At 38.1% G+C, this 26247-nt stretch overlaps 1 protein-coding gene across 28 annotated transcripts in view; it reads right to left on the bottom strand.

The window, feature by feature from the left end:
* SOX6 (SRY-box transcription factor 6) overlaps window positions 1-26247 on the bottom strand; it is a 572550-nt gene that overhangs the window by 23457 nt on the left and 522846 nt on the right. For all 28 annotated transcript variants that reach the window (XM_046637752.1, XM_046637768.1, XM_046637749.1 and 25 more), the window contains one exon: window positions 22862-22970. In XM_046637752.1, the coding sequence (XP_046493708.1) occupies window positions 22862-22970 (109 nt within the window). The remainder of the gene's footprint in view (window positions 1-22861; window positions 22971-26247) is intronic.

Genomic DNA, 26247 nt, shown 5'->3' with positions numbered 1-26247 from the left:
AGCATGTCCTTCCTACTCTCTTCTACCTTACTAAAATCTACCTTTTCCAAGGAACAGAGCTCAGGTCCCACTCCACCAACTGCCCTACACTGACCTTTCCCCTTCCTCCCATAGCACATATTGTCTACGTGACACTGACTGACACCGACGTGACACAGCAGATCTCTAGGACTCACAGGACTGCTCCCAGAAATTGAGAAATCCAAGTAGAGTACATGGTATAAAAACATGATTTAAGAAAGGGAAAATAGAAAATACTCCAGGGCACTCGCACATCTTTTTCTTGCCTCCCCTTCTCTCTTCCAAGGGGAGTCGACTGAAAAATATATGGGGACATCCTAAGCTAAACTAGGAATTTTTATTGATGAACCAAGATTTGGGAAGAAGAAGAGGCATCCAGGGAGACAAGGGTTTCAAACCACTTTTAAACTTGACCTGATATCTTATCAGAGTCAGAATTTTAAGAAACCATTAAGAGGCCACAAAGTCAAAAGAATATTTAGAAAGTGTCCTTAACTTCCCTAAACTTTGCTTCATGAAACAAAATAGTTAGGGAATTATTATCGCAGCAGTAAAAATACAGATGACTAGATATGTGTGTATAAATTCAGAAATTTACAAATGGAGATTGTATATTATGAAAGCCCTTTTAAACATAAGGAAAATTCTATAAAATACTATAGAATTTTTTTTCAAAAGGTATGCTATTAGTCAGAATATTTGAAGCCTAAAATCCCTCTTCTGTTATAATTAACTTTAAAATCTACATGTCAAGCATGACTTCATACTGCTTCATTCATTTTCGAAAATAACATCAAGTTAAAAAAAAAGGCACTTCACTCTAAAATAGCCAACGCTCTGTGTCAGAATCCAGAATTGTCCCAGGGAATGTCTCACAATTCTATGAGGTAGCTTCTTTTACTTTTAATAGCAGAGGAATCATTTGTGAGTTCAGTGTTCATGATGTGCCTTCTCATGGAAAGCAACTAGAAGAAGCCTAGACCCACAGCTCTGTACCTGGAGAATAATGCTTTCCAGCTGACCAAGAGTCTTTGATTATCAGCAAAAGCACTCCTAAACAGCAGTCACTGAAAGGCTAGGAGGTCAACAGCACGGCACTAGGCACCAAGGGAAAGCACTAGTCCTCAGTACTCCAGAATTCCCGATCTCTCCAACCTCCCCGAGGGGGTGTGGATTGATTAATTTAGCCTTCGTCTCCCATATCACAGTTTGTGTAAAGGCAAACTTTCAGTTAGATAAAGAAAGATAGTCTATGGGGTAAAAATAGAAATTGCCAAGGCAAAGATCTCCTTAGGAATCTGTGATTTAAATGATTTAAAGAGAAGACAGAGACTTGAGTTTTTCCAGGTGGGTTGGAAAGCAGGCCAGTTTAACCATCATGGCCCATGGCAATGGTCCTGAACTAATCCTAGAGAGGCCCCCTTCCTGGGGAAATTCCAAGGGTTATGTGAGTGAATGAGTAGGTGATTGGTGTGGGTTTGTATATATATAAAGTTCTCCCTAAGGAGGAACTCTGGCTAACTCTATAATGTGCCCAGTAATCATTTATTTATGCATTAATTCAGCAAACACTTCTGACAAATTTCAGATGTACCTAGCATTGTGATAGGGTATAAAAAGAATAATAACAAATGTTATTCATTTGTTTTTAAGGAATTTGGTCCAAGGAGGGAAATAGACACATAAATAGAAAATTATAAAACAGTATAAGTGCTCACAAAGGTAATTTTAAAATACTACGAAAGCAGAGAAGAGAAGCTATTAATGTTGTTGGAATGGACAGAGATGAATATCAGGGAGGCTTCAGAGACAAAGTGGTACTTGAGCAGCATCTGAAAGGAAGAGTAAGAATTTACCGGCAGGTACGAGTGTGAAAGTATTTCAGGCTGGAGAATGAGTGTGAATAAAGGCACAGAATTATAACAAAAGTATGGTAGGTTTTAGGGAATAAAAAGAAGCTGGCTATGGCTTGGCTTATAGAAAAAATAGAGAGATACTAAGAGATAAATTAGAAAAGTAAGTAGGTGCCAGATTGCTAAGTTCCTTGAATGCCAAGCCAAGAAGTCTTTAAGGTTTTTAAGCAGGGTAGTGGACCCGAGCAAACATGTTCTAGAAGAGATTAAATGGAAACTAAATGAGAAATTACCACAGAACAGTCTCAATGACTCAATGACAGTGAATTGATAATGAAGAATAGAGGAAAAAAGGTGAATAAATACCTGCTCACAGGCCCATTAAAACTTACATTTTGTCAGACAGAATGAATGTGATATATGCAAATATGCTGGCACAAAAGATTCTCTTCTGAGACCTAGTTCTGGTAATAGCAGAATAGCTTATATCAGACTAACTTTCAAGCAGATAATAATTATAAACTCTGGAAAAAATATTAAAAAACAACCATTTGAAGTCACTTAAGATCTACCAAAATTAAGAAGAAAAAGGAGAGGATTCAATCCTAGAAAGAAAGGAATTTCACTGAGTGAGATCCCTGTTTTCACAGCTTTCCCATGAGGACACTCCCCAGTCTGCATAGCATGGAGTAGCTAGAATGCAAACAGAAAGTCAGTCTTCATTGGCTGAATGTGTCAGAAGACAGAGTTTGAGGTTTCTGAGTGACTGACCTCTGAACTTCACATGTATAGGGAAGACTCCAATAATTGCAGTGGAAAGTAGGGCTGTAATATGAAAAATCTGAGTATAAATTTCAGCTGATGCCCATATATAGGGAAACAGAATTTGGATTTGAATCCTACCAAGTTAGAGAGGCGTCAGGAACACCTTAGGCTTTCCACTGAAACCACAGAGGGGCCACTCCTTAGAAATACAAACCATACGCCAGGACCAAGAATTGCCCCAGAACTAAGACAAAACTGAAACAGATTCTCCCCAACAGTGCAAAACTAAGCCTTCACAAGTTCAATGGGATCATAAGTAATTTAACTCCTTCCTAGTACAAAAACTAACATTCTTAATACAGGAAGATACAGAAGCCAGAGTTTCTACAATGTATAATCCACAGTGTACAATACATAATAAAAAATTACTAGTTGTTCAAACAACCAGGAAAATGTGACCCAGAGACAAAAAAAAGTCAACAGAAAGAGAAACTGAGATGATTCAGATAGTGTAATTAGCTGACACAGACTTTAAAGTAATAATTATAAACATGTTCAAAGACTCAAACGAAAAGATTGTCATAATGCATGCATAAATGGGGGAAACTCCCCAGAGAAATGTAACTACAAAAATAAACAAACGGAAATTCTAGAATGAAAAATATATTTGAGATGGAAATTTACTGAAAAGTCTTCACAGAAGTTTGGAGAAGAGATAGAGAGTCAGTGAACTTGAAAATACATCAAAAGAAATTACCCAGTCTCAAAAACAGAAAGAAAAAAAGCTGAAAAAGTAAATAGAGACTCAGCAATGCATAGAACAATATTAAATGTCCTAAAATTGTGTAATTGGAGTTCCAGAAAGAGAAGAGAGACAGAATCATGACCGAAAAATATTTGAAGAAACACTAGCTGAAAATTACCTGAATTTGGTCAGAAACATCAGCTTACAGGTTTAAGACATTTAGATAAATGCAGGCAGAATTAATACAAAGAAAACCATACCTGGACACTAGTCAAACTGCTAAAAACCAGACCAAGGGAAAATTCCTGAGAAAAAGGACACGTTACATATAAGGTAACAATAATAAAAATGATAGCTGATTATTCATTAGAAACAAGGAAGGCTAGAAGACTATAGAACATCTTTAAAACACTGAAAGAAAAAAAGCAAGTCAATTTAGAGTTTTATCCAGTGAGCACATGCTTTACCTGCAGACACATACCAAAAGAGATATTGAAGGAAACTGTTCAAGATGAAGAGAAAAAGCATCTGATAGAAACTTGGATATAGGAAGAAAATAAAAAATGATAGATATGTGACTAAATAAAACAAAACTTTTTCTTCTTTGGATTTCATAAACAACTGAGTACTGTTTTTAAAAGACAAGGGACTATTTAATACAAAATAGAACGCATGGTGAGATTTATAACACATGAAAAGGTAAAATATGTGAGAACAGAAGCACAGTAGCACAAAAGATGAGGGTAATTAATGGAATTAAATTGTTAAAGTTTGCTTTATTTTATGAGAAGTGGTATAATTTTAATTGTAAGGATACTCAATGAAGGATGCAATGTGAATCACTAGGAAAAATAACTTTAAAAAGAACAGAAAAAAGGACAGCTAAAACGCCAATAGAATAATTCAAATGGAAGACTATAAAAGGATTCAGAGGCCTGCCTCAAGGCCTAGTGGTTAAGTTTGGCGTGCTCCACTTCAGTGTCCTGGGTTTGGTTCCTGGGCACAGACCCACACCACTCATCGGTGGCCATGCTGTGGTGGCAACCCACATACAAAATAGAGGAAGATTGGCACAGATGTCAGCTCAGGGCAAATCTTCCTCAGCAAAAAAGAAAAGAAAAGAAAGAATTCAAAAGGAGACAGTAAAAAGATCAGTGGTTGTCATGGGTGAGGGAGGGAGGGTGAGGAGGTAGAACACAGAGGATTTTTAGGGCAGTGAGAATACTCTGCATGATACCATAATGATGGATATATGTTATTAAATGTTTGTCAAACCCATAGAATGTACAACACCAAGAATGAACCCTAATGTAAACTATGGCCTTTGGGTGATTATAATGTATCAAGGTAGATTCATCAATTATAACAAATCTACCACTCTGGTGAGGGATGTTGATAATGGAAGAGGCTATGGATGTGTCAGGGCAGGGAGTATACGGGAAATCTCTGTACCTGTACCTTCCCCTGAATTTTGCTGTGACCTTAAACTGCTCTAAAAAAATAAAGTCTTAGTAATAATAACAATAATAATAGTAATAATAATAATAATAAAAGGATTCAATTAACCCAAAGGAAGAAAAGGAAAAACAGAAGCCCAAAAGCTGAGAGAGCAGATAGAGAACAAACAGCAAATTCTAAGACTTAAGCCCATCAAATTCAATAATTACATTAAATATAAGTGAATTAAATAATCCAATTGAAATCAGAGATTTTCAGAATGGATAAAGAGTAGATATCAATAAAAAACAAAACAGACACAATAAAGACAATTTACAAAGCCAAGGGTTAGTAATTTGAAAAGATAATAAAATTGCTAAATCCTTAGTAAGATTGATCAACACAAAGAGAAAACAAAAATACCAATATTTGGATTGAAAGAGGAGATTTCACTATAGATACTACTCACATCAAAAGGATAATAAAGGAATATTGTGAATAACTTAATTCTAATAAACTTGACAACTTAGATGAAATGAACAAATTCCTTGTAAGACCAAACTACTAAAATTCATTTAAGAATAAACAGAAAACCTGAATACTCACAGCTAATAAAGAAATTAGATTTAGAAGCAGCAACCTTCCCACAAAGAAAACTCCAGTCCCAAATGGTTTCACTGGTAAATTCTTTCAAACATTTAAGGAAAAACTAATAATAATCTTACATAAACTAAGAAAGTAGAGGAAGAAAGAACACTTCTCAAATTCCTTTTATGAGGCAACATCGTACCCTGACAGAGATTTGAAGATAAACGCAAAAATTCTTAATAAAATATTAGCAAGTTAAATCCAGCAATGTGTAAAATAAATAATAAATCATGACCAAGTAAGATTTATCTCAGGAATGTAAGATTAATCTAACATTTGAAATCAGGCAATGTAATTCACTATATTAACAAAACAAATGAAAAAAACATGATCATCACAATAGATTCAGAAAATAGTTTTGACAAAATTCAATATTCATTCATGTTAAAAACTCTCAGGAAACTAGTAACAGAAGGGAAATTCCTCAGTCTGATAAATGGCGTTTAAGAAAAACCTGTAGGACATCATACTTAATAGTGAACTACTGAAAGATTTCCCCCAAGATAAAGAACAAGGCAAGGAATACCTACTTTCACCATCGCTAATCAACGCTCTTCTGTAGATGAAGAAAGAAAAAGAATACAAATTGGAAAAGAAGGAATACTATTTGTATTAAGAGATAATATAATTGTTTACATAGGAAATCCTAAGGAATCTACAAAATAATTTCTAGAATAAATGAATTTAGCAATATTGCGATATACAATATAAAAATACAGAAATCAATTGTATTTCTACATACTAGCAGCAAACAATTAGAAAATAATTTTTTTAAGTTTACATTCATAATAGCAGAAAAAAATAAAACACAGGAATAAATTTAATGAAAAAAGTGTGCAAGACCTCTACACTGAAAACAATACAATAGTAGTGAGTTAAACTGAAGAAGACCTAAATGAATGGAGAGACACACCATGTCCATAGATCAGAAGACTCAATGTTGTTAAGACATTAATTCTTTCCAAATTTACCTATAGATTCAACCCAATCCCAATAAAAATCCCCCCAAAGAGGTTTTTTTAGAAGTTGACAAGTTGATTTTAAAATTCACATGAAAAATAAAGCAGTAAGAGCAGCCAAAACAAACTTGAAAATTGGAGGATTCAAACAACCTGATTTCAAGACTTACAGTAAAAAATACTTCGTGACATTGCAAAATCTAGAGTAATAAAGAGTGTGGTGTTGGTATAAGCATAAAGAAATAGATGAGGGGAACAGAACAGAGTTCAGAAGTAAACCCTCACAGACACGGTCAATTCTCAATAAAGATCTAGGGTGCTGAAGTGGGAAATGATAGTCTTTTCAACAAATAGTGTTAGAACAAGTGGATAAACATGTGGAAAAAAGTCTCCTTTGACCTCTTATCACACACTACCCCCAATAATTGAGACGAATCCTAACAAAAAAAAAAGCAAAAACTATAACACTCCTCAAGGAATATGTAGGAGAATATTTTAGTGACCTTGGAGTAAGCTAAGATTCTTAGATATGCCATATAAAGCACTAAATATACAATAAGAATGACAAATTGAACTTTATCAAAATTAAGACTCAGCTCATCAAAAGTCATTGTTAAGAAAATGAAATGTCAAAGCACAGACTGGGAAAATATATTCACAATACACATATCTGACAAGAACCTGTATCAAGAATATATAAAGAACTACAGAAACACAACAAAAAAGTAAACAATCTAATTTAAAAATGGGCAAAAGACTTGAACAAACACCTTATAAAAGAAGATATAGTTATGGCCAATGAGCACATGAAAAGATATGACACATCATTAGTCAACAGGAAAATGCAAATTAAAACCACAGTGAGATACCATTTCCCACCCACTAGAATGGATTACAACACTAAATATTGGGAAGGATTGGGGCAACTGGAACTCTAATATATTGGTGGTGAAAATTTAAAATGGCATAATCATTTTGGAAAACAGTTTGGCAGCTTCTTATAAAGTAAAATATAAACTTACCTATGACCTGGCAATTCCACTCCTAGGTACTTACCCAAAAAAATGAAAACTTTTGTCCAGAAATGGATTTACATAAGAATATCATAGCAGTTTTATTCATAATAGCCAAAAACTGAAAATAACTGGAGAATGGACAAATTGTGGTGTATCTATAAAATGGGATACTATTCAAAATAAAACTGTTTCAACTTTCAGTTGAAAAAAAAAGTGAAAACAAAAGAACCAAAATAAAACAGAAAACATCAAATAAACAAACAAAAGTGATCTTTTTCTGAAAGGTTCTTTTCTCTGCGAACCTGAGTATACAGCATATTCAGGCCACTGCGAACTCAAAATGATGGTCTTATTTACCAAAAAGAATTATTAAGAAGGGCAAAAAAGCTTATTAATAAAAAGAGACATAAATATACCATTGGGTTACTTGACAATCACAGCATTTTAGACCACTTCAGTCTATCAACAGAATAGCTGATTTTCTCCTGTGGGATTTTGGAAAGAGTTACATGATACATTGGATAGTCCCTTATTAGGGTTAATAGAGAAAATGATAATGAGGGCATCAGAAACAAAAATGTAAAAAAGACGAAGGAATTTTAGGAAAGAAGGAGGGTATTAATACTACACAGGTTGGATTTTTTTCACCACGTTTATCTCGTCAACTCTATCTTAATATTGCAGAGGTCTAATTCAGTGTGTTGTAGGAATGACTGACAGCTGTCTGTCTATGATTATGGAAGTTCTGCTAACTTCACATTCCTGCTTACTGCCAGAATGTGAACTTACTTTCATTACAGGAAGGCTGCTTGGAATTCAAATTTGATTTCTTCTTGAAGGAAAAAAATAGCCAAAAAAAAAACTTGGCCATCCTAGTGGTTCACTTGGCAGGAAAATACATTCCATGGCTGAGCAAGAGCCTTCATCATTAGGGAAGTGATGTGTTCATCTTCTGAGAAGAGGCAATGCCAGGAGTGAAGAGTATGCTTTGCTCTCTCCGTCTTTTATAAAAGGTTAGCTACAGGGGCCGGCCCGGTGGCGCAGTGGTTAAGTTCGTACTTTCTGCTTCTCCGGCGGCCCGGGGTTCGCCAGTTCGGATCCCGGGTGCGGACATGGCACCGCTTGGCACGCCATGCTGTGGTAGGCGTCCCACATATAAAGTAGAGGAAGATGGGTACGGATGTTAGCTCAGAGCCAGGCTTCCTCAGCAAAAAGAGGAGGATTGGCAGCAGTTAGCTCAGGGCTAATCTTCCTCAAGAAAAAAAAGGTTAGCTACACAGGTTAGCAAAGAAGGACCTACTGATGGGTGCCAGGATTTGAAGAAGGCAAATGCAAAATATGGATACATAATTCTGAGCTAGAGGTTGGTGAAAAAATAGGAACCAGCAGCATGGGAACAAAAGATGAATAACCTGTGGTACTTTGATTAAGGTATTAATCCTTCATTTGTCCGAAGTAGAGGAAGGCCATAAGTAAATTTTCATTTCCCTGTTGTCACCTTAAGGTTTTTCAATCCCACTAAAAACAAATACCCTACCTACCTCAACTATTGAACTTACCTATACCAAGAAATTCACTAAATAAACTAGATAGATACACAGATGATACATAGATATAGATATAGATAGTATACACATAAAGAAAAAACTCCATGGGACACTTTGGAAAAAGACATTTCACTAATCAGAATACCAAAGTAATTTTTTAAAGAGCAATTTACCTTTTTTGGTATTTTTTTGAGATTAGCCCTGATTAGCCCTGAGCTAACATCTGCTGCCAATCCTCCTGTTTTTGCTGAGGAAGACTGGCCCTGAGTGAACATCCATGCCCATCTTCCTCTACTTTATATGTGGACGCCTGCCACAGCATGGCTCAACAAGCAATGGGCAGGTGCGCCCCTGGGATGTGGGTCGGCGAACACCAGGCCACCGAGGTGGAACATGCGAACCTAACCGCTGCGCCACCGGCTGGCCGCAGCAATTTACCTTTTTAACCAGACTAGATCAGAGGTCAGTTTCCAGGATAGGAACATCAGATGTGCTAAGTAATTTTACATACAATAATATTTACAAAATGCTTTCAATCAATATATTATCTTAATCCTCTTTACAGTCCTTTGAAATGGGTAGGAGGGTAGATATATTTGTCCTACTTTATAAGTGAGGAAACCAAGGCTCAAAGAGGTTACGTTACCTTTCTCTGAAATAACCAGTTGCTAGTATCCTGCTAACAAGGAGCAGAGCCACATCTAGAACCTAGGTCGTTTGGCTTTCAGTCTAGTCCATTTCCCCTACACCAAAGCTGCCCCAGTCACCACTCAGTGGTCTGAAATAACTCTGAAGTTCAAAGCCCACCATTCCTTGGCTGGAACATTACTTTCCCCCATGTAAGGATGCTATTTCCCTGCACATCTAAGCCCATTACCAGTTTTGAAGTTCATGCCACTGTCTAATTGGTCTCTGAAATACTGCCCCACCAAAGATGCAAGAGCACGCAAAGAAAGCACTAAGGACTAAAATTATAGCAGGGATTAAAACGATGCTAAATTAACACATTCCTTGGTTGCAGGATTATGAGCAAGTGTTACTGTGGATAAGGCTTCTATTTTTTCCTATTGGAAACGCCATTCTTTTTAAAAGATCAACAAGAAGAACCAAAAGGGAATTCCCTAAGGTCAGCTCTGAGGAAACATAAACCTCTAATTCAATAACTCTGCTACTGCTCTGAAAAAGGGCTTTATTATTGCAACATCCATATGGAGCCAATTGGACATTAATGACTAATCAATCCCTCCCCTTTCTATTCTACTTAAAGTGTCACAAACCATGTTTAGATTAGCCCATTTCCTGCTTCGGATTGCTCAAGATGTCTTTTGTTCTTTCAGGACCAGCCTGATGGAGGCAGCTTAAACAAACACACGAGCGGACTGGCGCAGGAGTTATAAAGTGCCATATGTGAATGAACAAAGGGGCTATACTAAAGCCTTTTGTGGTATTTGTTAATGTTTTTCATCTGAGCTTAAAAAGGCTTAATGACTTTGTGGTGAGCTGATGCATGTGGCTCGTGGCTTTGCAAAATGAAGGAAATTCTAACCAGTGATGTACCAGTCTGTGTTTTCAAGAGTCTCTTGCTTTCAGTTTTGGTGCCTGTGTTTACTTTTTTTTTTTTTTAATTCTCAAGTTATATTTGCCTTACACAGATAGCTAAACAGAGCCCTTTATCTTGTTTCAACTGTAAGACCGGAGGGCAACAGGGAGAACTCATGTGATTCTTTATTTTAATGACCTCAAAGTAGCAGAGAACATCAAATATTCTACTTATTATCCATTTGCTATTTGTATGCACAGGAGGAAGGCCTACAAGCTGTTGGGCCCAAGGAAAAAGGCATCATTTAAGTTTGAATCAGAGGCCACTATGGATGAAATAAGACAATAATAGGTTCTATTCTATTCCTAAGTTTTCAGGAGAACCAGGCTCAGATTCAAACAGATTCCCTTGGAGAATACAGAGGCTGGTGAAAAGCTGGTAGACTAAATAATTCATGTTGCTCAGCAGCTTCTGGCTTCATCCAACTCAATATACTACACCATAGACACTACATGAAATCAAGAAGCACAAACCAAGATGAAGCAAATCTCAGAGCTAGTTAACAAAGACACTACTAAATCCATCTTCTCGTTTCCATCCTTATCACTCAATGATTTCCTTGGCCTCACTTCTCTGCTGGACTATTATAAATACTGCCCTTCTAAGCTGATATTCTTACTTCCAGTTTTGAATCTCCAGTCTCCACTCAAATACCTCTTCCTAATATCAGCCAGAGTGATCCATCACAAATGCAGTTTTGACCAGTCCACTCCTATATTTAAAAGTCTTCAATGGCTCCCTCATGCCCCAAAGATGAAGTCCAAACTTCTTAGCACAGTCAACAGGGCTCTCCATGACCTGGCTCTCTACCTGTGTGTCCATCTCTAGCTATTTGAAAACCTTTTGCTCTATAATACTGAACTACTTTTCGTTCTCTATATACCATGTTGTTTCATGCTAAGAAGTCAGGTTTTCCCTTTTCCTGGAATTTCCTGTCCACTTTGCATTCACTCATTCTTTGACAGGGATCATCTCTGGGTTACCTGGTTTGTCAGGTTGGGCTAAGTATTTTTGGATCCCACAGCACTCTATGCCTTCCTCTACCTTAACATTTACCATTTTTTATCCAAATTACCAGTTGCATGTACCCACCTACTTCACTAGACTGTGTACCCCAAATGGGCAGGGACTGCACTGTGCACCCAGCTGCTTCCCAAGGGTCTGGTACACAAACTGGCATAAGATAAGTACTCAAATGTCACTGTAGAGAGCAGTGGACATCTTCAAACGTGAAAATTTTAGAGTGAGACTCATGTCTACTACATGTTGCATTAGAATCTGGGAATTTCTGAAATCAGATTTGGTATAAATCCCATTTTATTTCTTATATTCTGTTAAGAACCTTGTCCTACTTGAGCCTTCTGTAAAATAAGAATGGCTTTGATGGGAAAACGCACCCATATTGTTTGGGACTCTGAGACCATTCGTTCTAATCTTACCTCTTTTATTGACTTGCCGCACTGCACAATTCTGAAATCCTAGCCCCACAACTTCCGGGGAAACTTTGAAAGGATGGTAAAGGCAAGTCTGAGCTTTTGGGAAATATTAAATCTGGAAGCTATTGTAATGCTGTAGGGTGTGTGTAAACATATATAACTGAAATAAGTATTCAAACAGGCAGAGGATGGGATCTGATCTTTCCTAGGTTGCAGAGTCCTTATGAAATGGATAAAACATGCTCATAGAATTAGAAAATTTAAACATGAGAGGGATATTAAAGATTATCTAATCCACATTCCTCACTCTATATGATGAAACTGAGGTTCAGAGAGATTAAACTGCCTGTCTCATGGTTAGTAAAAAGCAAAATCACAATGAACTCAAATGTAACTATTCCCAGTTTCACACTTGCCATCAAAAGGAATTTCTAAAATGGTCAGCTGAATTGTTTCAATGGCATCCAGACTTACCTTTAAAAACTCTTAACAAAATTAATTTAATTGACCTCTCTTCTTCATTTTATTTCACTTGTTTTAGGAAATCTGCCCTTATTAGAATGAGAGATGCAGATCACGAGTGCAGAAGAAACTGAATTTTTTTATTAGATTAGGGATATGGAAATAGACAGTATTAGGAGATGGCTCAAAGACTTCGGGCAATCAATTCAATTTTATGGTCTACCAAAACTTCTTCTCCCCGAGAATCTGGTGAAAGCATTTAAAAGGTACCCAATATTTGTGTGGTTTGAAAGATTTAAAAAAAAAAAGGTCACAAGTTTCTATTTCTCCTTAAATGTTTCTGCTTTTTAATGAAAACCAACAGGAAAAAGCTACTCCAACAAAGACAACCAACCCAATCAGATCATCTTGGAGAAAAATGGAAGTCAGTGTGGCTCAGATGCTATGTAGTTAGACAGATCTGGGTTTGAATTCTAGACTTGATCTTTCCTAACTCAGTAATCTTGGGTAAATTCTCCAAACTGTAGTTTCATCTCCTTATAAAAGAGAGTTAATAATCTCCACTTGGCAGGATGCTTGTGAGGATTAAATGGGAATGTAAATTTCCTAGCACAGTAACCAGAACCGAGTTCCCACTGACTAAATAGTAGTTGTCGTTAGAAATAGTAGCAGTAGTAATGGCAAGAGAAGTAGAAGAGTGTCTATTCCAGCACCAAGAATGTAGCAGGTGCTTAACTCATATGTGTTCCCTTTCTAGTCTTTTCTCATACCTGGGTGATGTTTCTGTACTGCACAGTCCTGTTCTCAGGGTAGTTATATAACGAACCCATGAGTTAGCTGGGGAGTGCAATTTACTACTTAATGGAGCCTGTGTTCTGCCCAAAAGCTAAAAATATATTTCAAAAGGGTCTCTGTGATATAAAAGTAAAATGTATCGAATATGCATAAGATCCAACCAAGACAGACCATCTCACATTTCCCCAGATCCCACAAGTGGGAACTATAACCAGACTATGCTGCTCAGTTCGAGCCAGAAAAAAAGGGAAGAGACCATTCTTTTGTGAACTATGGATCAGCTTTTTATAAAGGACTCATTGGAATAACAAAGGATTAGGATTATTGACTATGAGACTGTAACAAATGGAGGGCAAGGAAGTTTCCGGGACATTTGACAACTGTTTTTCTTTCTCCCCTACTAACAGCTCCTTAACTCTGCAGCATGGAGTAGCTATTATCCTTTTTCATTCTGTCCTCACACAGGATCGACCTTCCTCATGAAAAGTGAGCTTATACTGAAGCAGCATGAAGTGATTTCTCTGCCATGAAAGTAAATATATAAATATATAAACCAGTAAGCTGCAATTTGTATTTTTAGTGTAAATTTAAAATGGTTGAATATACTGCTTATGAAATTCTTCTCTCTAGGGCTGAGACTTGGGATATTCGGTTTGAGTTCAGAGTTACTTTTCACAGCCTACTCCTAAATGTAAGCGTGTGCGGTATAACGCAAATGCCGAGGCATTCTTACACAATCTCTTCCCTCTGGTAACATGGCCTAACTGGGGGCATCACGTCTAAGGGTAAGGAACCATTGAACAAAAATAACGGAAAAAATTCACTCTCCCCTAGTGAGAGGCAAAAGTACAAGACTGATGTGTGAGGCGTCGATCAGTCACAGCAGACAAAGTGAAATCATATTTAAATGAGTAACAGACCCAGGAAGAAGAGAGATATTTTTAATACAATTTGAATGAAAACTCTCCTAACACTTACTCAGCTCTCTCAGCATATAATGTGAATAAATACTATTGAACATCCACTTTGAAAGGATATTAAACAGAACAGAGGATAATAAAGAGACTAACATCTCCAAGAAGAACCTAACTGCTGCTTTTCCATTATTTTTAACCTGTATAACATAAGTAAATCTTAAACAATTAAAGGTTAATGTCTGTTTACTTGGTAGTAACGTCCAAATTCCTCAGCCTGGCATTAAATGCCCTCCACAATATGGAACCCAGCTGTTTCTATAAATATTCAATTCAACAAATATTTACTGAGTGTAAATGTGTGCAAGGCTTCGTTTGGGCTCGGTGGGGAACATGAAGACGAGAAAGGCTACCGCTCCCTTCTGGAACTTCCTTACGCATATCTGTGCGTTACTGTTTCTGTGTCTGCTTGGATTATTCCCTCAACTGAACGTTCTTCCCCTTCTCTTTGCTCTTCTAAACCAAGGTACTTATCTCCAGCTATATTTCTATGAGGCCTTCCAGAATCATTGCTGTCCACAAAGCACTGTAGCTTCCTCCACCAAATAGCTCATTTTTTCTGTTTCTCTAAAGATGTACTTGAACACATAATATCATAGGTTGCTTTGCTTTCCATGTGTGCTGATATTATAATCCCAACTACATTACTAGCTCTTGGAGAATACAGTGTAGTCCATCTTTTAAAAAGTCCTTCCCTCCATACCCATTAACACTGCTGTACAAACAAGAGATAATCAGTAAATTACATACAATTTGAACACGTGGGTAAAACCGAAGATTGGGGGACTCTGGTAGGGATAAATCCTGACTGGAAAGACCTGGCTATTGGCACTGGCAATTCAGCATACAGAGAACCACCTCTAACGAGAATGAAATGGCAGAGAGTGGGTGCAAGCAAACAGTAATAGACAAGCAGAGTGAAATGAGACAATGAATCTAAAAAAAGGAGATATTCAAAAATAATATCTTGGTTAAAGGAAAAAAGATAGGAAGTCATTAACAGAAAATAGGGGAGAGCTGGGTGGTTATCAACATTTTGGAGTAAGTTAGAAGCACAGTTCTCAGAACTTGAGAAGAAGGAAAGGACCAAGCAGGCAAAAAAAAAAAAAAAATTTCATATTCAATCCTGACTTTAAGCAGAGAGAATTTAAAGAGCACTTCAAACTGGCCTGATGCTCTTTACATCCCACCAGGGCTGAACTCTACAGCCTACAGATAGGAAGTCAAGTGGCTCTTGCTGCCAAGAGAGGAGGATTCTGGGACAGGGAACTAGAAAAGGTCCACACCTCAAAAGCTACACAGCCAGTCCAAATACGGCAGATAGACCTCTATCAACCAGGGTTTATTCTAATGTACAGGTTTATGTGAAGCAGACATACACACTGCTGAGGAAGCAGGACTGATTTTGCAGTCCCATTGGGAACATATGCAGGCCGCTCTTGTCTTGGGTCTAATTTTCATGGTAGATGGTGTTAACCTTTTGTCACTCAGTTGCTGTAGCAAGCTGAGGAGGTACTTCTATGTGATTCAGTAACGGCATACACAAGCATTTCTTCCCCAGGGCAGAGGATATATTCAGTCAGAAAACTAGATAGTGCATATGTGTGTGTGTGGTGACTATACACTGTCACTGACACCTTTTTAGAGAAGGCAGTCCAATAAGAAATCAGCTACTGGGCAGGGCGCAGTTCCTCACTAAAGCGAGACTGGGTCTTTGATTGGGCTTTCTAGCTTAAGCAACCCTGAGAAGCAAGGTGAGGTCCCTTTATGGGGTATTAGGGGATGGAGTTATACAAGAATCTTGACATTTCACTCTCTTGCCCCAACAGGACTATCCATCACTTGGAGAGTTCAATGGAAATTGTTTTCTACCAACATTAAAAGTTATTTGGGAGCTTTTAAGACACAGCAAATATATTTCTTTAAGAGAAGTTTATTTGCTTGTTTAAGAGAGCTGCACTTTATATATAGTGCTGATATAAACTGCTGCACAGGATCCTCTAAAACTGTTTATATCCACAGTAAAATACATTTTTGTGATACTCATACAACAGAGTTAGTCCAGAGTTAAGGGCTTTGTGAACTCTGCTTATCTCCCAGCCTGTATGACTGTTACTCAGTCCTCACTTTGTCTTGAGCCTCCCTGGCAACCACGCATCCTGGCTCCAGACCCCAGCCTGTCACGTCCATAGAGACTGCTTTGCCTATTCCTTTCTCTGAGATGCCTGGAAACACTGCATTAGCCCGCTATGGAAGGCCAGACTCAGAAGCCCACAGAAAGCTCTGGTTAGTGCTCCCTTTTGATTTACCTGGGTCTTTTCTTTTAATGTGTACAATCCCCATCTTTTATTCCCTGTATAAACTCTAGTTCTTAGATACCTTCTTAGGGAAAGATATCTCATCCCTGGTATATTTCTATAATAATTTCACATATTTAAAAACGGTGTGGTCTCTAATTGATACTTGTTATCTTCTAGTTGACTTAAAGGTGAATGGTTTCAATTGTTTGGCAATAAAACAAGAGAGTTAAAAACCTGTCAACTAGAAATCACCTAGACCAACTTCCTCAGCCACAGATGAGAAAATTCAGGGGGAAAAAGTGACTTTCTTAGGTTGGAATAACTAGAATTTAAGTCTCCTAGTCTTTGAGTAAGTATCTGATGTGGAGAAATGGTAAATTTTATTTTGTTGGAATCCAGAAGTCAGACTAGAACCAATGGGTAGAAGTTACAAGGAAGCAGAGACAAATTTCAGCCATAAATAACAAGGAATTAATATTTAGAATTGGAATGAGCTTTTTAAGAAGCAGTAAGTTTTCTGTCATTAGACTATTACAGGCATTTGAACAGAAGTGAGACGGCCACTTGTCAGGGATATAAGAAAGGACTGTAAATTTGGAATTGTAAATTTGATGTCTCTCCTTTATTCCAATCCTGAGAACCTAAGTGTTGCAATGTGAAGTACTGTATTCTGCTGGGCTTGAACTAATAATGACCTTTACATTCCAAAGTATAAGCAATTGTAGCCTTTAAATCCCACCCAGATTATACCACAGCTTGCCTCTGCTGCCTCGAATGAGCCATGTATCATCAAGTCAATCTTCCTTTTCCACCAGGATCCAGGGAGGGGAAAGGGAATGAGAAAAGCTTCGAAGATTTCCCAGAGTGTGGATCAAAGGGTAAGCAGGGTTTCTGGAGAGACATTCACATTAAGTGGTGCATTTTTAAGGAAAAAGGAAAAGTTGCAGTCTCTGTTATTTTTCTATAAACAGAGAGCTTAAGTTGACAATAATAAAGCTATCCTGAGACATAAAACTTAGAAGCAATCAGAAGTTCACAAAAAATGAAGCTTTCAGAAGGGTTAAGGCCATCTTGGCTGGGATCCAATTCACAAATTCAGTACAAATCTATAAAACCCTTCTAAGCAAATCTGAGAATGAGGGCACTAGTTCTAAAAGGGGCTATTCTTGGTGCACATATCCATTTCCATTCAAATCAATGCAAGTTTTTGATACATGGAAGACAGCACATCATTAGAGTCCCAACCCAGGGTCCAAAAGTCTGGCCAAGGGTAATCACTTTGAGAGCTCATCCCTTTCAGAGCTCGTATTCCACTATTCCCCACATCAAAATGAGGTGCAGCCTTCCTCTCTGGCTGAGATACAATAACTGAATTTGACAATTAAAAGAGGTGTTAGAAGAATGTTTTCTTACTTAAATTATTCTGCAAAACAGAAAAAAAGGAAAGTATCTCTTTAGAGACCCCAGGTGTGAAAGAGAGAAGAAATAGGATGGAAAGAATATAAAACAGAAGGCAAACCACAGTGCTAGTTGCTGGGGGAAGAGAAGGAGGAGAAAGAAAAAAGAGGGGCAGGCACATCTGTGAAATGTAATTGGGAAACACTACCAAAGAGATCTTCTCATTAATAAAAAGAAAAGCTCAAGGCACTTGAAACCTTGATTCAGCAAGTGGCAAAAATCAACTCTCGAAGGTACTGGTCACCTCTTCTATTTCTCTGAAGAAAACTAGGTGGAAACTGTCGGGGACAGATAACCTTCCTTATAAGAAACACACTCTGTGTTTTACAAAGACCCTAATAATAATCTTGGATTTGGAGGGGACCTTAGAGATAATAGAATCCAACATACCTCTTTTTAAAGATAAAGAAATTTAAGCCTCAAGGCATTAGTCATTTGTTTTGCCATCTTTTAGCAAAAGAGCTTTAACCCAAATCTCCCAATAAGCAGGCCCTTTCTATGATGCTTCACAGCTTCGACAGGGGGAGAGCTGCACTCTTGATAAGAATTGCTCTCTTGCCTAAGAGGAACAGGAGAGGGGAAATGCCACATGAAAAGTCCATAAAAAGTTAAACAGCTGTTTGTCATTCTTAATAAATGGTGACAGACTTAACTAATTGAGTCCTCTCTTCCTCACATGTCCCACACAGGAGCTAACAGATTTCGTGTGCTCAGTACATATTAAGCCTTCAACTGCTTCAAAGTACAACAAGACCTTAAACATGTTTCCTAAGCCCCCAGCACCAATGAATTTGTAGTTTTATAAATATCATGGTGAACAAAAAATGCTGTCTTGTCATATTCAAGCCAAATAACAGCTGGACTTTAAAAATAAAATTTTGAAGGCATTTGCCTTTTATATTTTTAATTTCTGTTTTCCTAGCTTATGGTTTTGTCATTTGATTTTGATGAGTGGCTAATACACATGCACAGCTGCCTCTTTTGGTGACCTCTGCCTTGCCACTTCCATGCTCAGAGCTATGAAGCAGGGCTACAAGCTGCTTGCTAAGTAATAATGGTGTTTTCATGACAGGCAGACATTTTCCTGGGAAGCCCGGCTGGAATAGGGCCTCATCTCCTAGGCTGACTTATTTTGGTCACTTCAGGGGAATGGGGTAGAAGTGGAGGGAGGGCACAGCCCCTTAAAATTGCCGCTCTGCCTTATTCACAATAGCCGAGACGTGGAAACAACCTAAGTATACACAGACGGACGAATGGATAAAGAAAATGTGATACACACACACATACACACACATGCACACACACACGATGGAATATTATTCATCCATAAAAAGAAGGAAATCTGGCCATTTGCAACAACATGGACAGACCTTGAAGGCATTATGCTAAGTGAAATATGTCTGACAGAGAAAAACAAATATTGTATGATCTCACTTACATGTGGAATCTAAAAAGGCCAAATTCACAGAAACAGAGAGTAGAATGGTGGTTGCCAGGGACTAGGGGATGGGGAAAACGTGGAGATGTTGGTCAAAGGGTACAACCCTCCAGTTATAAGATGAATAAACTCTGGGGATCTAATGCACAGCATGATGACTATAGTTAACAGTACTGCTTTACATACTTGAAAGTTGCTAAGAGAGTAGATCTTAAATTTTCTCACACTCACAAAAAAAGTAATTATGTGAAGTGATAGAGGTGTTAACTAACCCTATTGGGGTAATCATTTCCCAATATATACGTGTATCAAATCATCACACTGTACACCTTGAATTTACACAATTTTATATATCAATCATACCTCAATAAAGCTGGAAAAAAATTTTTAAATTGCTGTCCAAAGCCAGAGGCAGCATGGAGATGATCATGGATGGTCTGAGAAGGGATGACATCCTGGGCTAGAGCCACAGAACTCACCTGTCAAGTGAGCTGACCTAAGCCACTTTCACTCTGAATCTCTGTGGGGCACAAAGAAGTCTTGATCTTTTTAGCACTTTTCTCGGTGGTAATTATGTTACTGTTTGTCTGTCTGTAGGTGTATGTATGCATTTCCCTCTTAATCTTATGTCTTCCTTCACTAGACTTTAATCTCCCAGAGGCCAGGAACATATCTGTTTTCCTTCCCTTGGTTTATCCAGTGCATAGGTCAGGGGCTGGCACACAGTAGGCACTCAAGAAATGTTTGTTTTTTGGTTGTTGGGGTTTTTTTGGCCACAAACTGACTGAAGGAGTTCATAAATTTTTTAGTTATTCTTTCACTTCAGTCTCTTCTTACTCCTCCTGTTAAAGGAAATACGAAGGAGCAAAGTGGGGAAAGTATTACGTGTACCTGTTATCTACTTTGACTTTAATATGAACTGTAACTCCAGCAGTCTTTGCAATCAGCTCACACTTGAACAGATGCCAGGAAATATCCCGAAGTCAGCAATGGGCTACTACCCATCCCAGCAGTCCTCACAAAGGCATTGCTCTTCTGCGGTACCAGAGCAGGTAACTTGATTCCATTCATGAACTCATGGTCTCCCAAAAGCACACGAGGTCTCAATGGCAACTCTGGGCAAGCTTCTGGAGGGAGGTTTTCACACGCTCCTTAAGCTCCTGGGCCACCACAGCCTTCTACTGTTACACTCATCAGGCACTGCCGCTACGTGTGACAGTGTAACACGAGCGCTAGTGTATGGTATGACTTGCTATATTTAGGGGAGAGGAAATGGGCCATACTGAGGAAGGTCACAAGAAGTTTGTTCAGAAAAATGAAGGCAGCACATATTTATCTACATATACAGGGCATGCAGTATACCACCATATTTCAGAGCCAGGCTGCCTAGGATCAACGCTCAGCTCCACTCGTACTAGCTGTGTGACCTGTGGCATGTTACTTAATTACTCTCAGCCTTAATTTTCTCATCTGTAAAGTGGAAAGAAAAATAATATCTTCTTTCCAGAGTTGTATAAGGTTTAAGTGAGAAAATATGTGTAAAAAGCTTAGCACATTCTCTGGCATATAAATGCTTAATAAATGTTTGCTAAAATAACAGAGTAACCAGGAAATTGGTTTGAATCCAGACAATCTGGGTATTGAATAAAATTTCCAAAGATATTTCTATACAATACTTTTCTCTACAATTAAGTTTTTCATTTTTTCCTTTTACAACAGTTAATAACTCTGATCATTATTTTTAACTTACCAAGCACATGATATCAACTAGATTATTAGTATTACTGAGAGGCAAAAGACTACATTTATACCCATTATATAGTTAAGAAACCAAATGAAGAAAGATGAATGCCAGACTAAGAACACTGTGTTAGAACAGCGGTAAGGTTGACAGGACTCTGTGACTCCTAGTCTATAGCACAATGACCAGACTGAATACTGCAAAGTGATGAAAAGTATAACTTCATTGTATACAGGCAAAGACAGGTTCTCTCCAGGAAAGTCTTCCAACAGAACTGAGAGGGGCCAGACCTGAGTAACTGGCTCCCTAAGCCACAGAACCTCAGTCCTCACCGGAAGGACAGCCTGCACTTCAAAGTGCCTCTAAAAATGTCACCGTCAGTGTGCCCTTGTAGACATTCCTCATGGAAGACAGTGCATATACTTCTGGGTTTGAGTCCTATTTATCCTCCTTTCCTCCTCCTCCTCTTCCTTTTGTTCTTCCTCTTCTCTTCCATTTCCTTCCTTTCTCTCCTTCTCCCTCCCTCCATACATACCGGTCAGAATTTATTTTAACACCTTGTCCCCCGTACTAACATTAAACATTAGTCTCTCCTACTGGTATGAAAAATCTGCCTTCTGGAAACTCTCTGAAGTGCTTCCTAATGTCTGATACTACCCGGCTCTTAGTGCTCATACCAGGGATTTCTGAACTGCCTGGGACGGCCCCAAGCTGTCACTAGAAGCGATGCATAGTTCAGATGCTGCTGTGAAATGTCTTCGTGTGTTTTCAAGGGATTAGGGTCCTCGAAGAAATCTGCCTTTAAAAGGGATAATAGTAAGATTTTTTTCCCTCAGCGTAAAGAAGGACTTTAGCTGGGACCCAAGATGGGTGAAGTATTATGTTACTCTGAAGAGAACAAATTAATCTTCTCTGACTGGTGGGAGGGTTTCTGCCAAAAGAACAGCTAACGGGAAAACCAGTCCCTACTCTGTGATGACACAGTAAATAACCAGGCAACATTACTCCTGAAGTGCTGACCTAACTCATAAATTGTACCCCGCCTCTGGGGAGCAATTTCTGCTGATTTGCTGCTTGTGCATTTAAAACAAACAAACAAAAAGGGAAGAGAAGAGGACAGGCGTTGAGAGTACTGTGGTAAACACATTGAGAGTGAAGCTGGTCCTCCCATCCAGACTTTCCAGAGACTTTAGGAATGGTTAGTGCCCAGACACAGGCTGGGCCTTGCCCAAGCAATTATTAATTTTATGCTAGATCTGCTGCAAACCATCATTTCATTCCCAAAATGGTTTGATTGCACCTGGGAATCACTTGATTTGGGGTTCAAAAAACTCTCCTTTGTATTTGTCCTTTTTTAATAAGAATGCAGTGAGGCGGATGAAACACAGAATTCTGTTGTTCATTGGAATGCAGAGGGTCTTTTTACTTCAAAACTTTAAAATGGCACCTTGAAGTACTTGGATTACTGTGTGTTCAGTAATATGGGATCTAGCTGCATCTCAAAGTCCTCAGCCATAACATATAATGAAGACTAACATTTCCTCTACTTTGCCAAGGAAATCAAGCTGGTACTCCCAAGAAAGACCATAAAGATCCTACATCTAACTCAGACGCACCTTCAGAAACATCCAGAGCAGCAGAAAAGAGCTACAGAAAAGCCACTCACCCTCTGCATCTTCTGGCCGAGTAAGATCGATGACACCTGGGCCCAGCTTTCCATCTTCACTTGACTTTCCTGTTAACTGGGGCCCCAAATTCTCAAAGCGTGTTCTTTCCTAGAGGAAAGAATAATCAGAGGCTTATTCTAGCTTCCAAAGCAGCCACTTTTTCCTTCCAGTTTCTATCTTGCTTAATGGGCAAAATTTGGATTTACAAATATCATTTCTGACCAACTTGAGCTCAGAAAACCAGGAAGATTCTGCCAAAGCCTCACTGTGGTACTGACAGTGCCGACAGCATTTAGACCATAGTACCTGTAAAGAAAGGAAACCTGTGACAGGAAACCTGCCAGGGCTGTACTGCACATCTTCTTTCTGTTGGGTTTGCTCCAGCAATCTGAAAGGAATGCAATTGAAAGGTTTGAGCCAAAAGTGCAAAACCCGAAAGAGCAGTTCCTATTAAAATATACTGCTACTTAATGGGAGAAGAATTTTCCCATTTAGAAACCATAGTTTGCAGAATTTTATGCAAGAGGACTTCAAAAACAAATATTTCAAAGCAGGCAGACGAGATGATGGCATTGATACTATTATTTTGCCTAGGAGTTTCAACTGTAATTTCCTGGGAAGTGAAAAGGAGGACTTTACTCCTAGCCAGCCATTGAGTCAGGAAAGTTAAAGACGCCTGCTGCTGTAGAAGGGAAACCCAACGATGTTTTACTTGTTAGCCAGTTCTTCTAGGAGCAGGCGTCTGAAGTATCACAATGAACTCTCCTTCTGCGGCTCTCGGGAGCAGTAGCAGAGGGCTCACTGACCAGCATTAATACGGTGTTCTTGTCTGCAGAAACACAGTGCGTGTCCCCTTTTCGCCTCTTTGCTACTCTCTAGACTCAAACTTGGTTTTGTGTTGTGCTTATGAATGAATGAAACCTTGTTGTTCATTACTATGAAACAATATTAAATGTCATGTCAGCTTGAATTTACAGACATGAAATAGCAGCTTCCAGCTCCGGGAATGGTTTCTGCATGTTATACTTAATGCATTATGCAGCAGTAGAGTGCTGATTGCTGTTCAGTCTATTGTTCAATGACCTAGTTCTGTACTGAGCATGTTCGGCATTAGATGGAAACACTCTAAGTATTCTCTTCTGTAAGATGTTTAGAAACTTGGAAATATTCTTAAAGAGCAAACATACAATTACTTGATAGAGGCTGTGTCTCATTTGTACAATCTCACTACATTTGTGCTTTCTAATATGATTATTTTTGAATCTCATTATATTTCTATAATTAATTCCCATCAGTCAAATCGTGCAGGAAGCCTTCCAGTTCCCCTTCATCATGGAATATGTTGAAATCTGTGTTGGAAGAAAACGCAGCATAAACCTTGATTGAATCTAGCACCATTTCTATGAAAGATTTGCCACAAAATGATAATCACAAATTTCCTCAACTGGGTAATACTAACTAGTTACAACAGCAGTATGTGGGGAAATGTCTGAAATATGACTCTTATAAAAAACAGAACGAAAATAAAAAGCAAATTAGGAATGGTTCCCCAATATCTTCTTATGTGAAAACTCGGCTGCACAAGAACAAATTAACCCAGACGCAGGCCACAACGGAAAGCAACCACAAGCCATGTGGGAGTTTCACACATTGTCGGGGCGGGGGGACAGCTGCTTTTAATCAGGCGATTTCTATTTTTGAGTAGCACTTTTGTTTGTCACGATGTAAAGAAAAAGAATTAAACTGAAGATGAGTAGTACCAGGGAAAGCAAAATATTCAACCTTTGTTTTATCACATTGTTTCGCATTTCAAATATTTGCATGTGAATGCTTCCCTCTATGTTAAATGCAAAAGGGGTTTTGATGTGACACCTGCAATCTTCTTGGAAGAACAACCTTTAACTGTATTTTCATGGGGGGAAAAACAACTTTCTCTGAAAATCAACAGACCGTGCTACCTATCAATATGCATATTTCAAGTATCTTTCTAGTCATTCATTCTCTTTGATTTTACCGGAAAATATTCTCAGTAAAAAAAAAATAAAGTTCCTGAAAGAATATCAATATTTTGACAAGGAAGGAGAAGAGGGAAAATTACATGCCATGCTTTGTAAAATCCTAAGACAACAAAGCTTACATGATGATAATATCTTTTCTTTTATAAAAAATGAAGTGCACTCACAATTCAGTAGTATCAGCTTGTTTTTAATCATAACAAAAAACATTCAGAACATTCAACAACACATTCACAGTGTCTTTGAAGTCATACATTTTCTGACTTCATTGAAAAAAATTCTTTTGCAGATACTTTCCTTATAAAATATCAATATTTTGACAGAGTAGAAGTCAAGGAAGAATATCCCACGAAACACTTGTTAAATAAGCAGAAAATAAATCAATGATAAAAATTATTTGGGGCAGTGGGCTGCATTTTATATTTGGTCATATTAAGCACTTGTGTTTGAGATTAAAGAAGGACCCTGCAAAGCCATGCCCTTTCATATAAATTTCTACCTAGTCTCCCAGAAGATTTCCTTCTTTTCTTCAAAGAATAGCTCAGAATATTTATTTGCCAGCCACATAACCATAAGATAAGAGGGCCTGATGTCTACAAGTTAGCTCTGGGAAGCTGAGCTAAGCAAAGATTTTACCAGTGAGGTTGAACATGAGCCTAGTAAATACAGGATGTGGACATGGGCACAGAGAGAAGTTCAAAGGTTCTTTAGTTCCAAGACGCTTCAACTTCTGGCCGTTAAGTGCCAGTGGGTATGCCCCTATATGGAACAAATACAGACTGTGGGTGGCAAGTTCTTGACTCCAAATTTTTCCACACACTTGCAGTAGCTCTCACGATGTACGAAACTCCCAGTTAAGATATTTTGGGGATATAAGCAAAATATCACAATAGTTTAATCACAAAATATCTCAACCCCTCAGGAAAATGCCCCAATCTTCATGTTGACAGTGAAATGTGCTTTTTACATGCAACAATGTGATCACACACTTACTTATGCATTGTCAGTCACAAACACGCAAGCAATATAAAAGTTATTGAAAAAAATTAAAGTCAGCTCTGCTGTGTTGTAGGACTGTTGGCTCTCTAAGTGCTTTGAAATTATGATGTATGAGATAGATGTTGCATATTAAATAAAGATATTTAAATGATAAAGCCCCCTTTAGTGAGAGCTGATGAATGTTAAATGTTACAAGCCACAAGACGGTGGCATCCATCATCTTCACATATTATCAGAGTCAATGATGGGGCAGCCTCAGTGATGACAGATAGACTGCTGCATTATTATCCCTTATTTCCAGAGTCACTGAACAAACCATTCAACTCCTCAGGCATTATTTTTAACTTTGCATTAAATTAGCAACTTTTCCT

Source organism: Equus quagga, chromosome 14, assembly GCF_021613505.1.
Source record: "Equus quagga isolate Etosha38 chromosome 14, UCLA_HA_Equagga_1.0, whole genome shotgun sequence".
Taxonomy (NCBI): Eukaryota; Metazoa; Chordata; class Mammalia; order Perissodactyla; family Equidae; genus Equus; species Equus quagga.
This window is presented reverse-complemented; position numbering and strand designations above follow the sequence as displayed.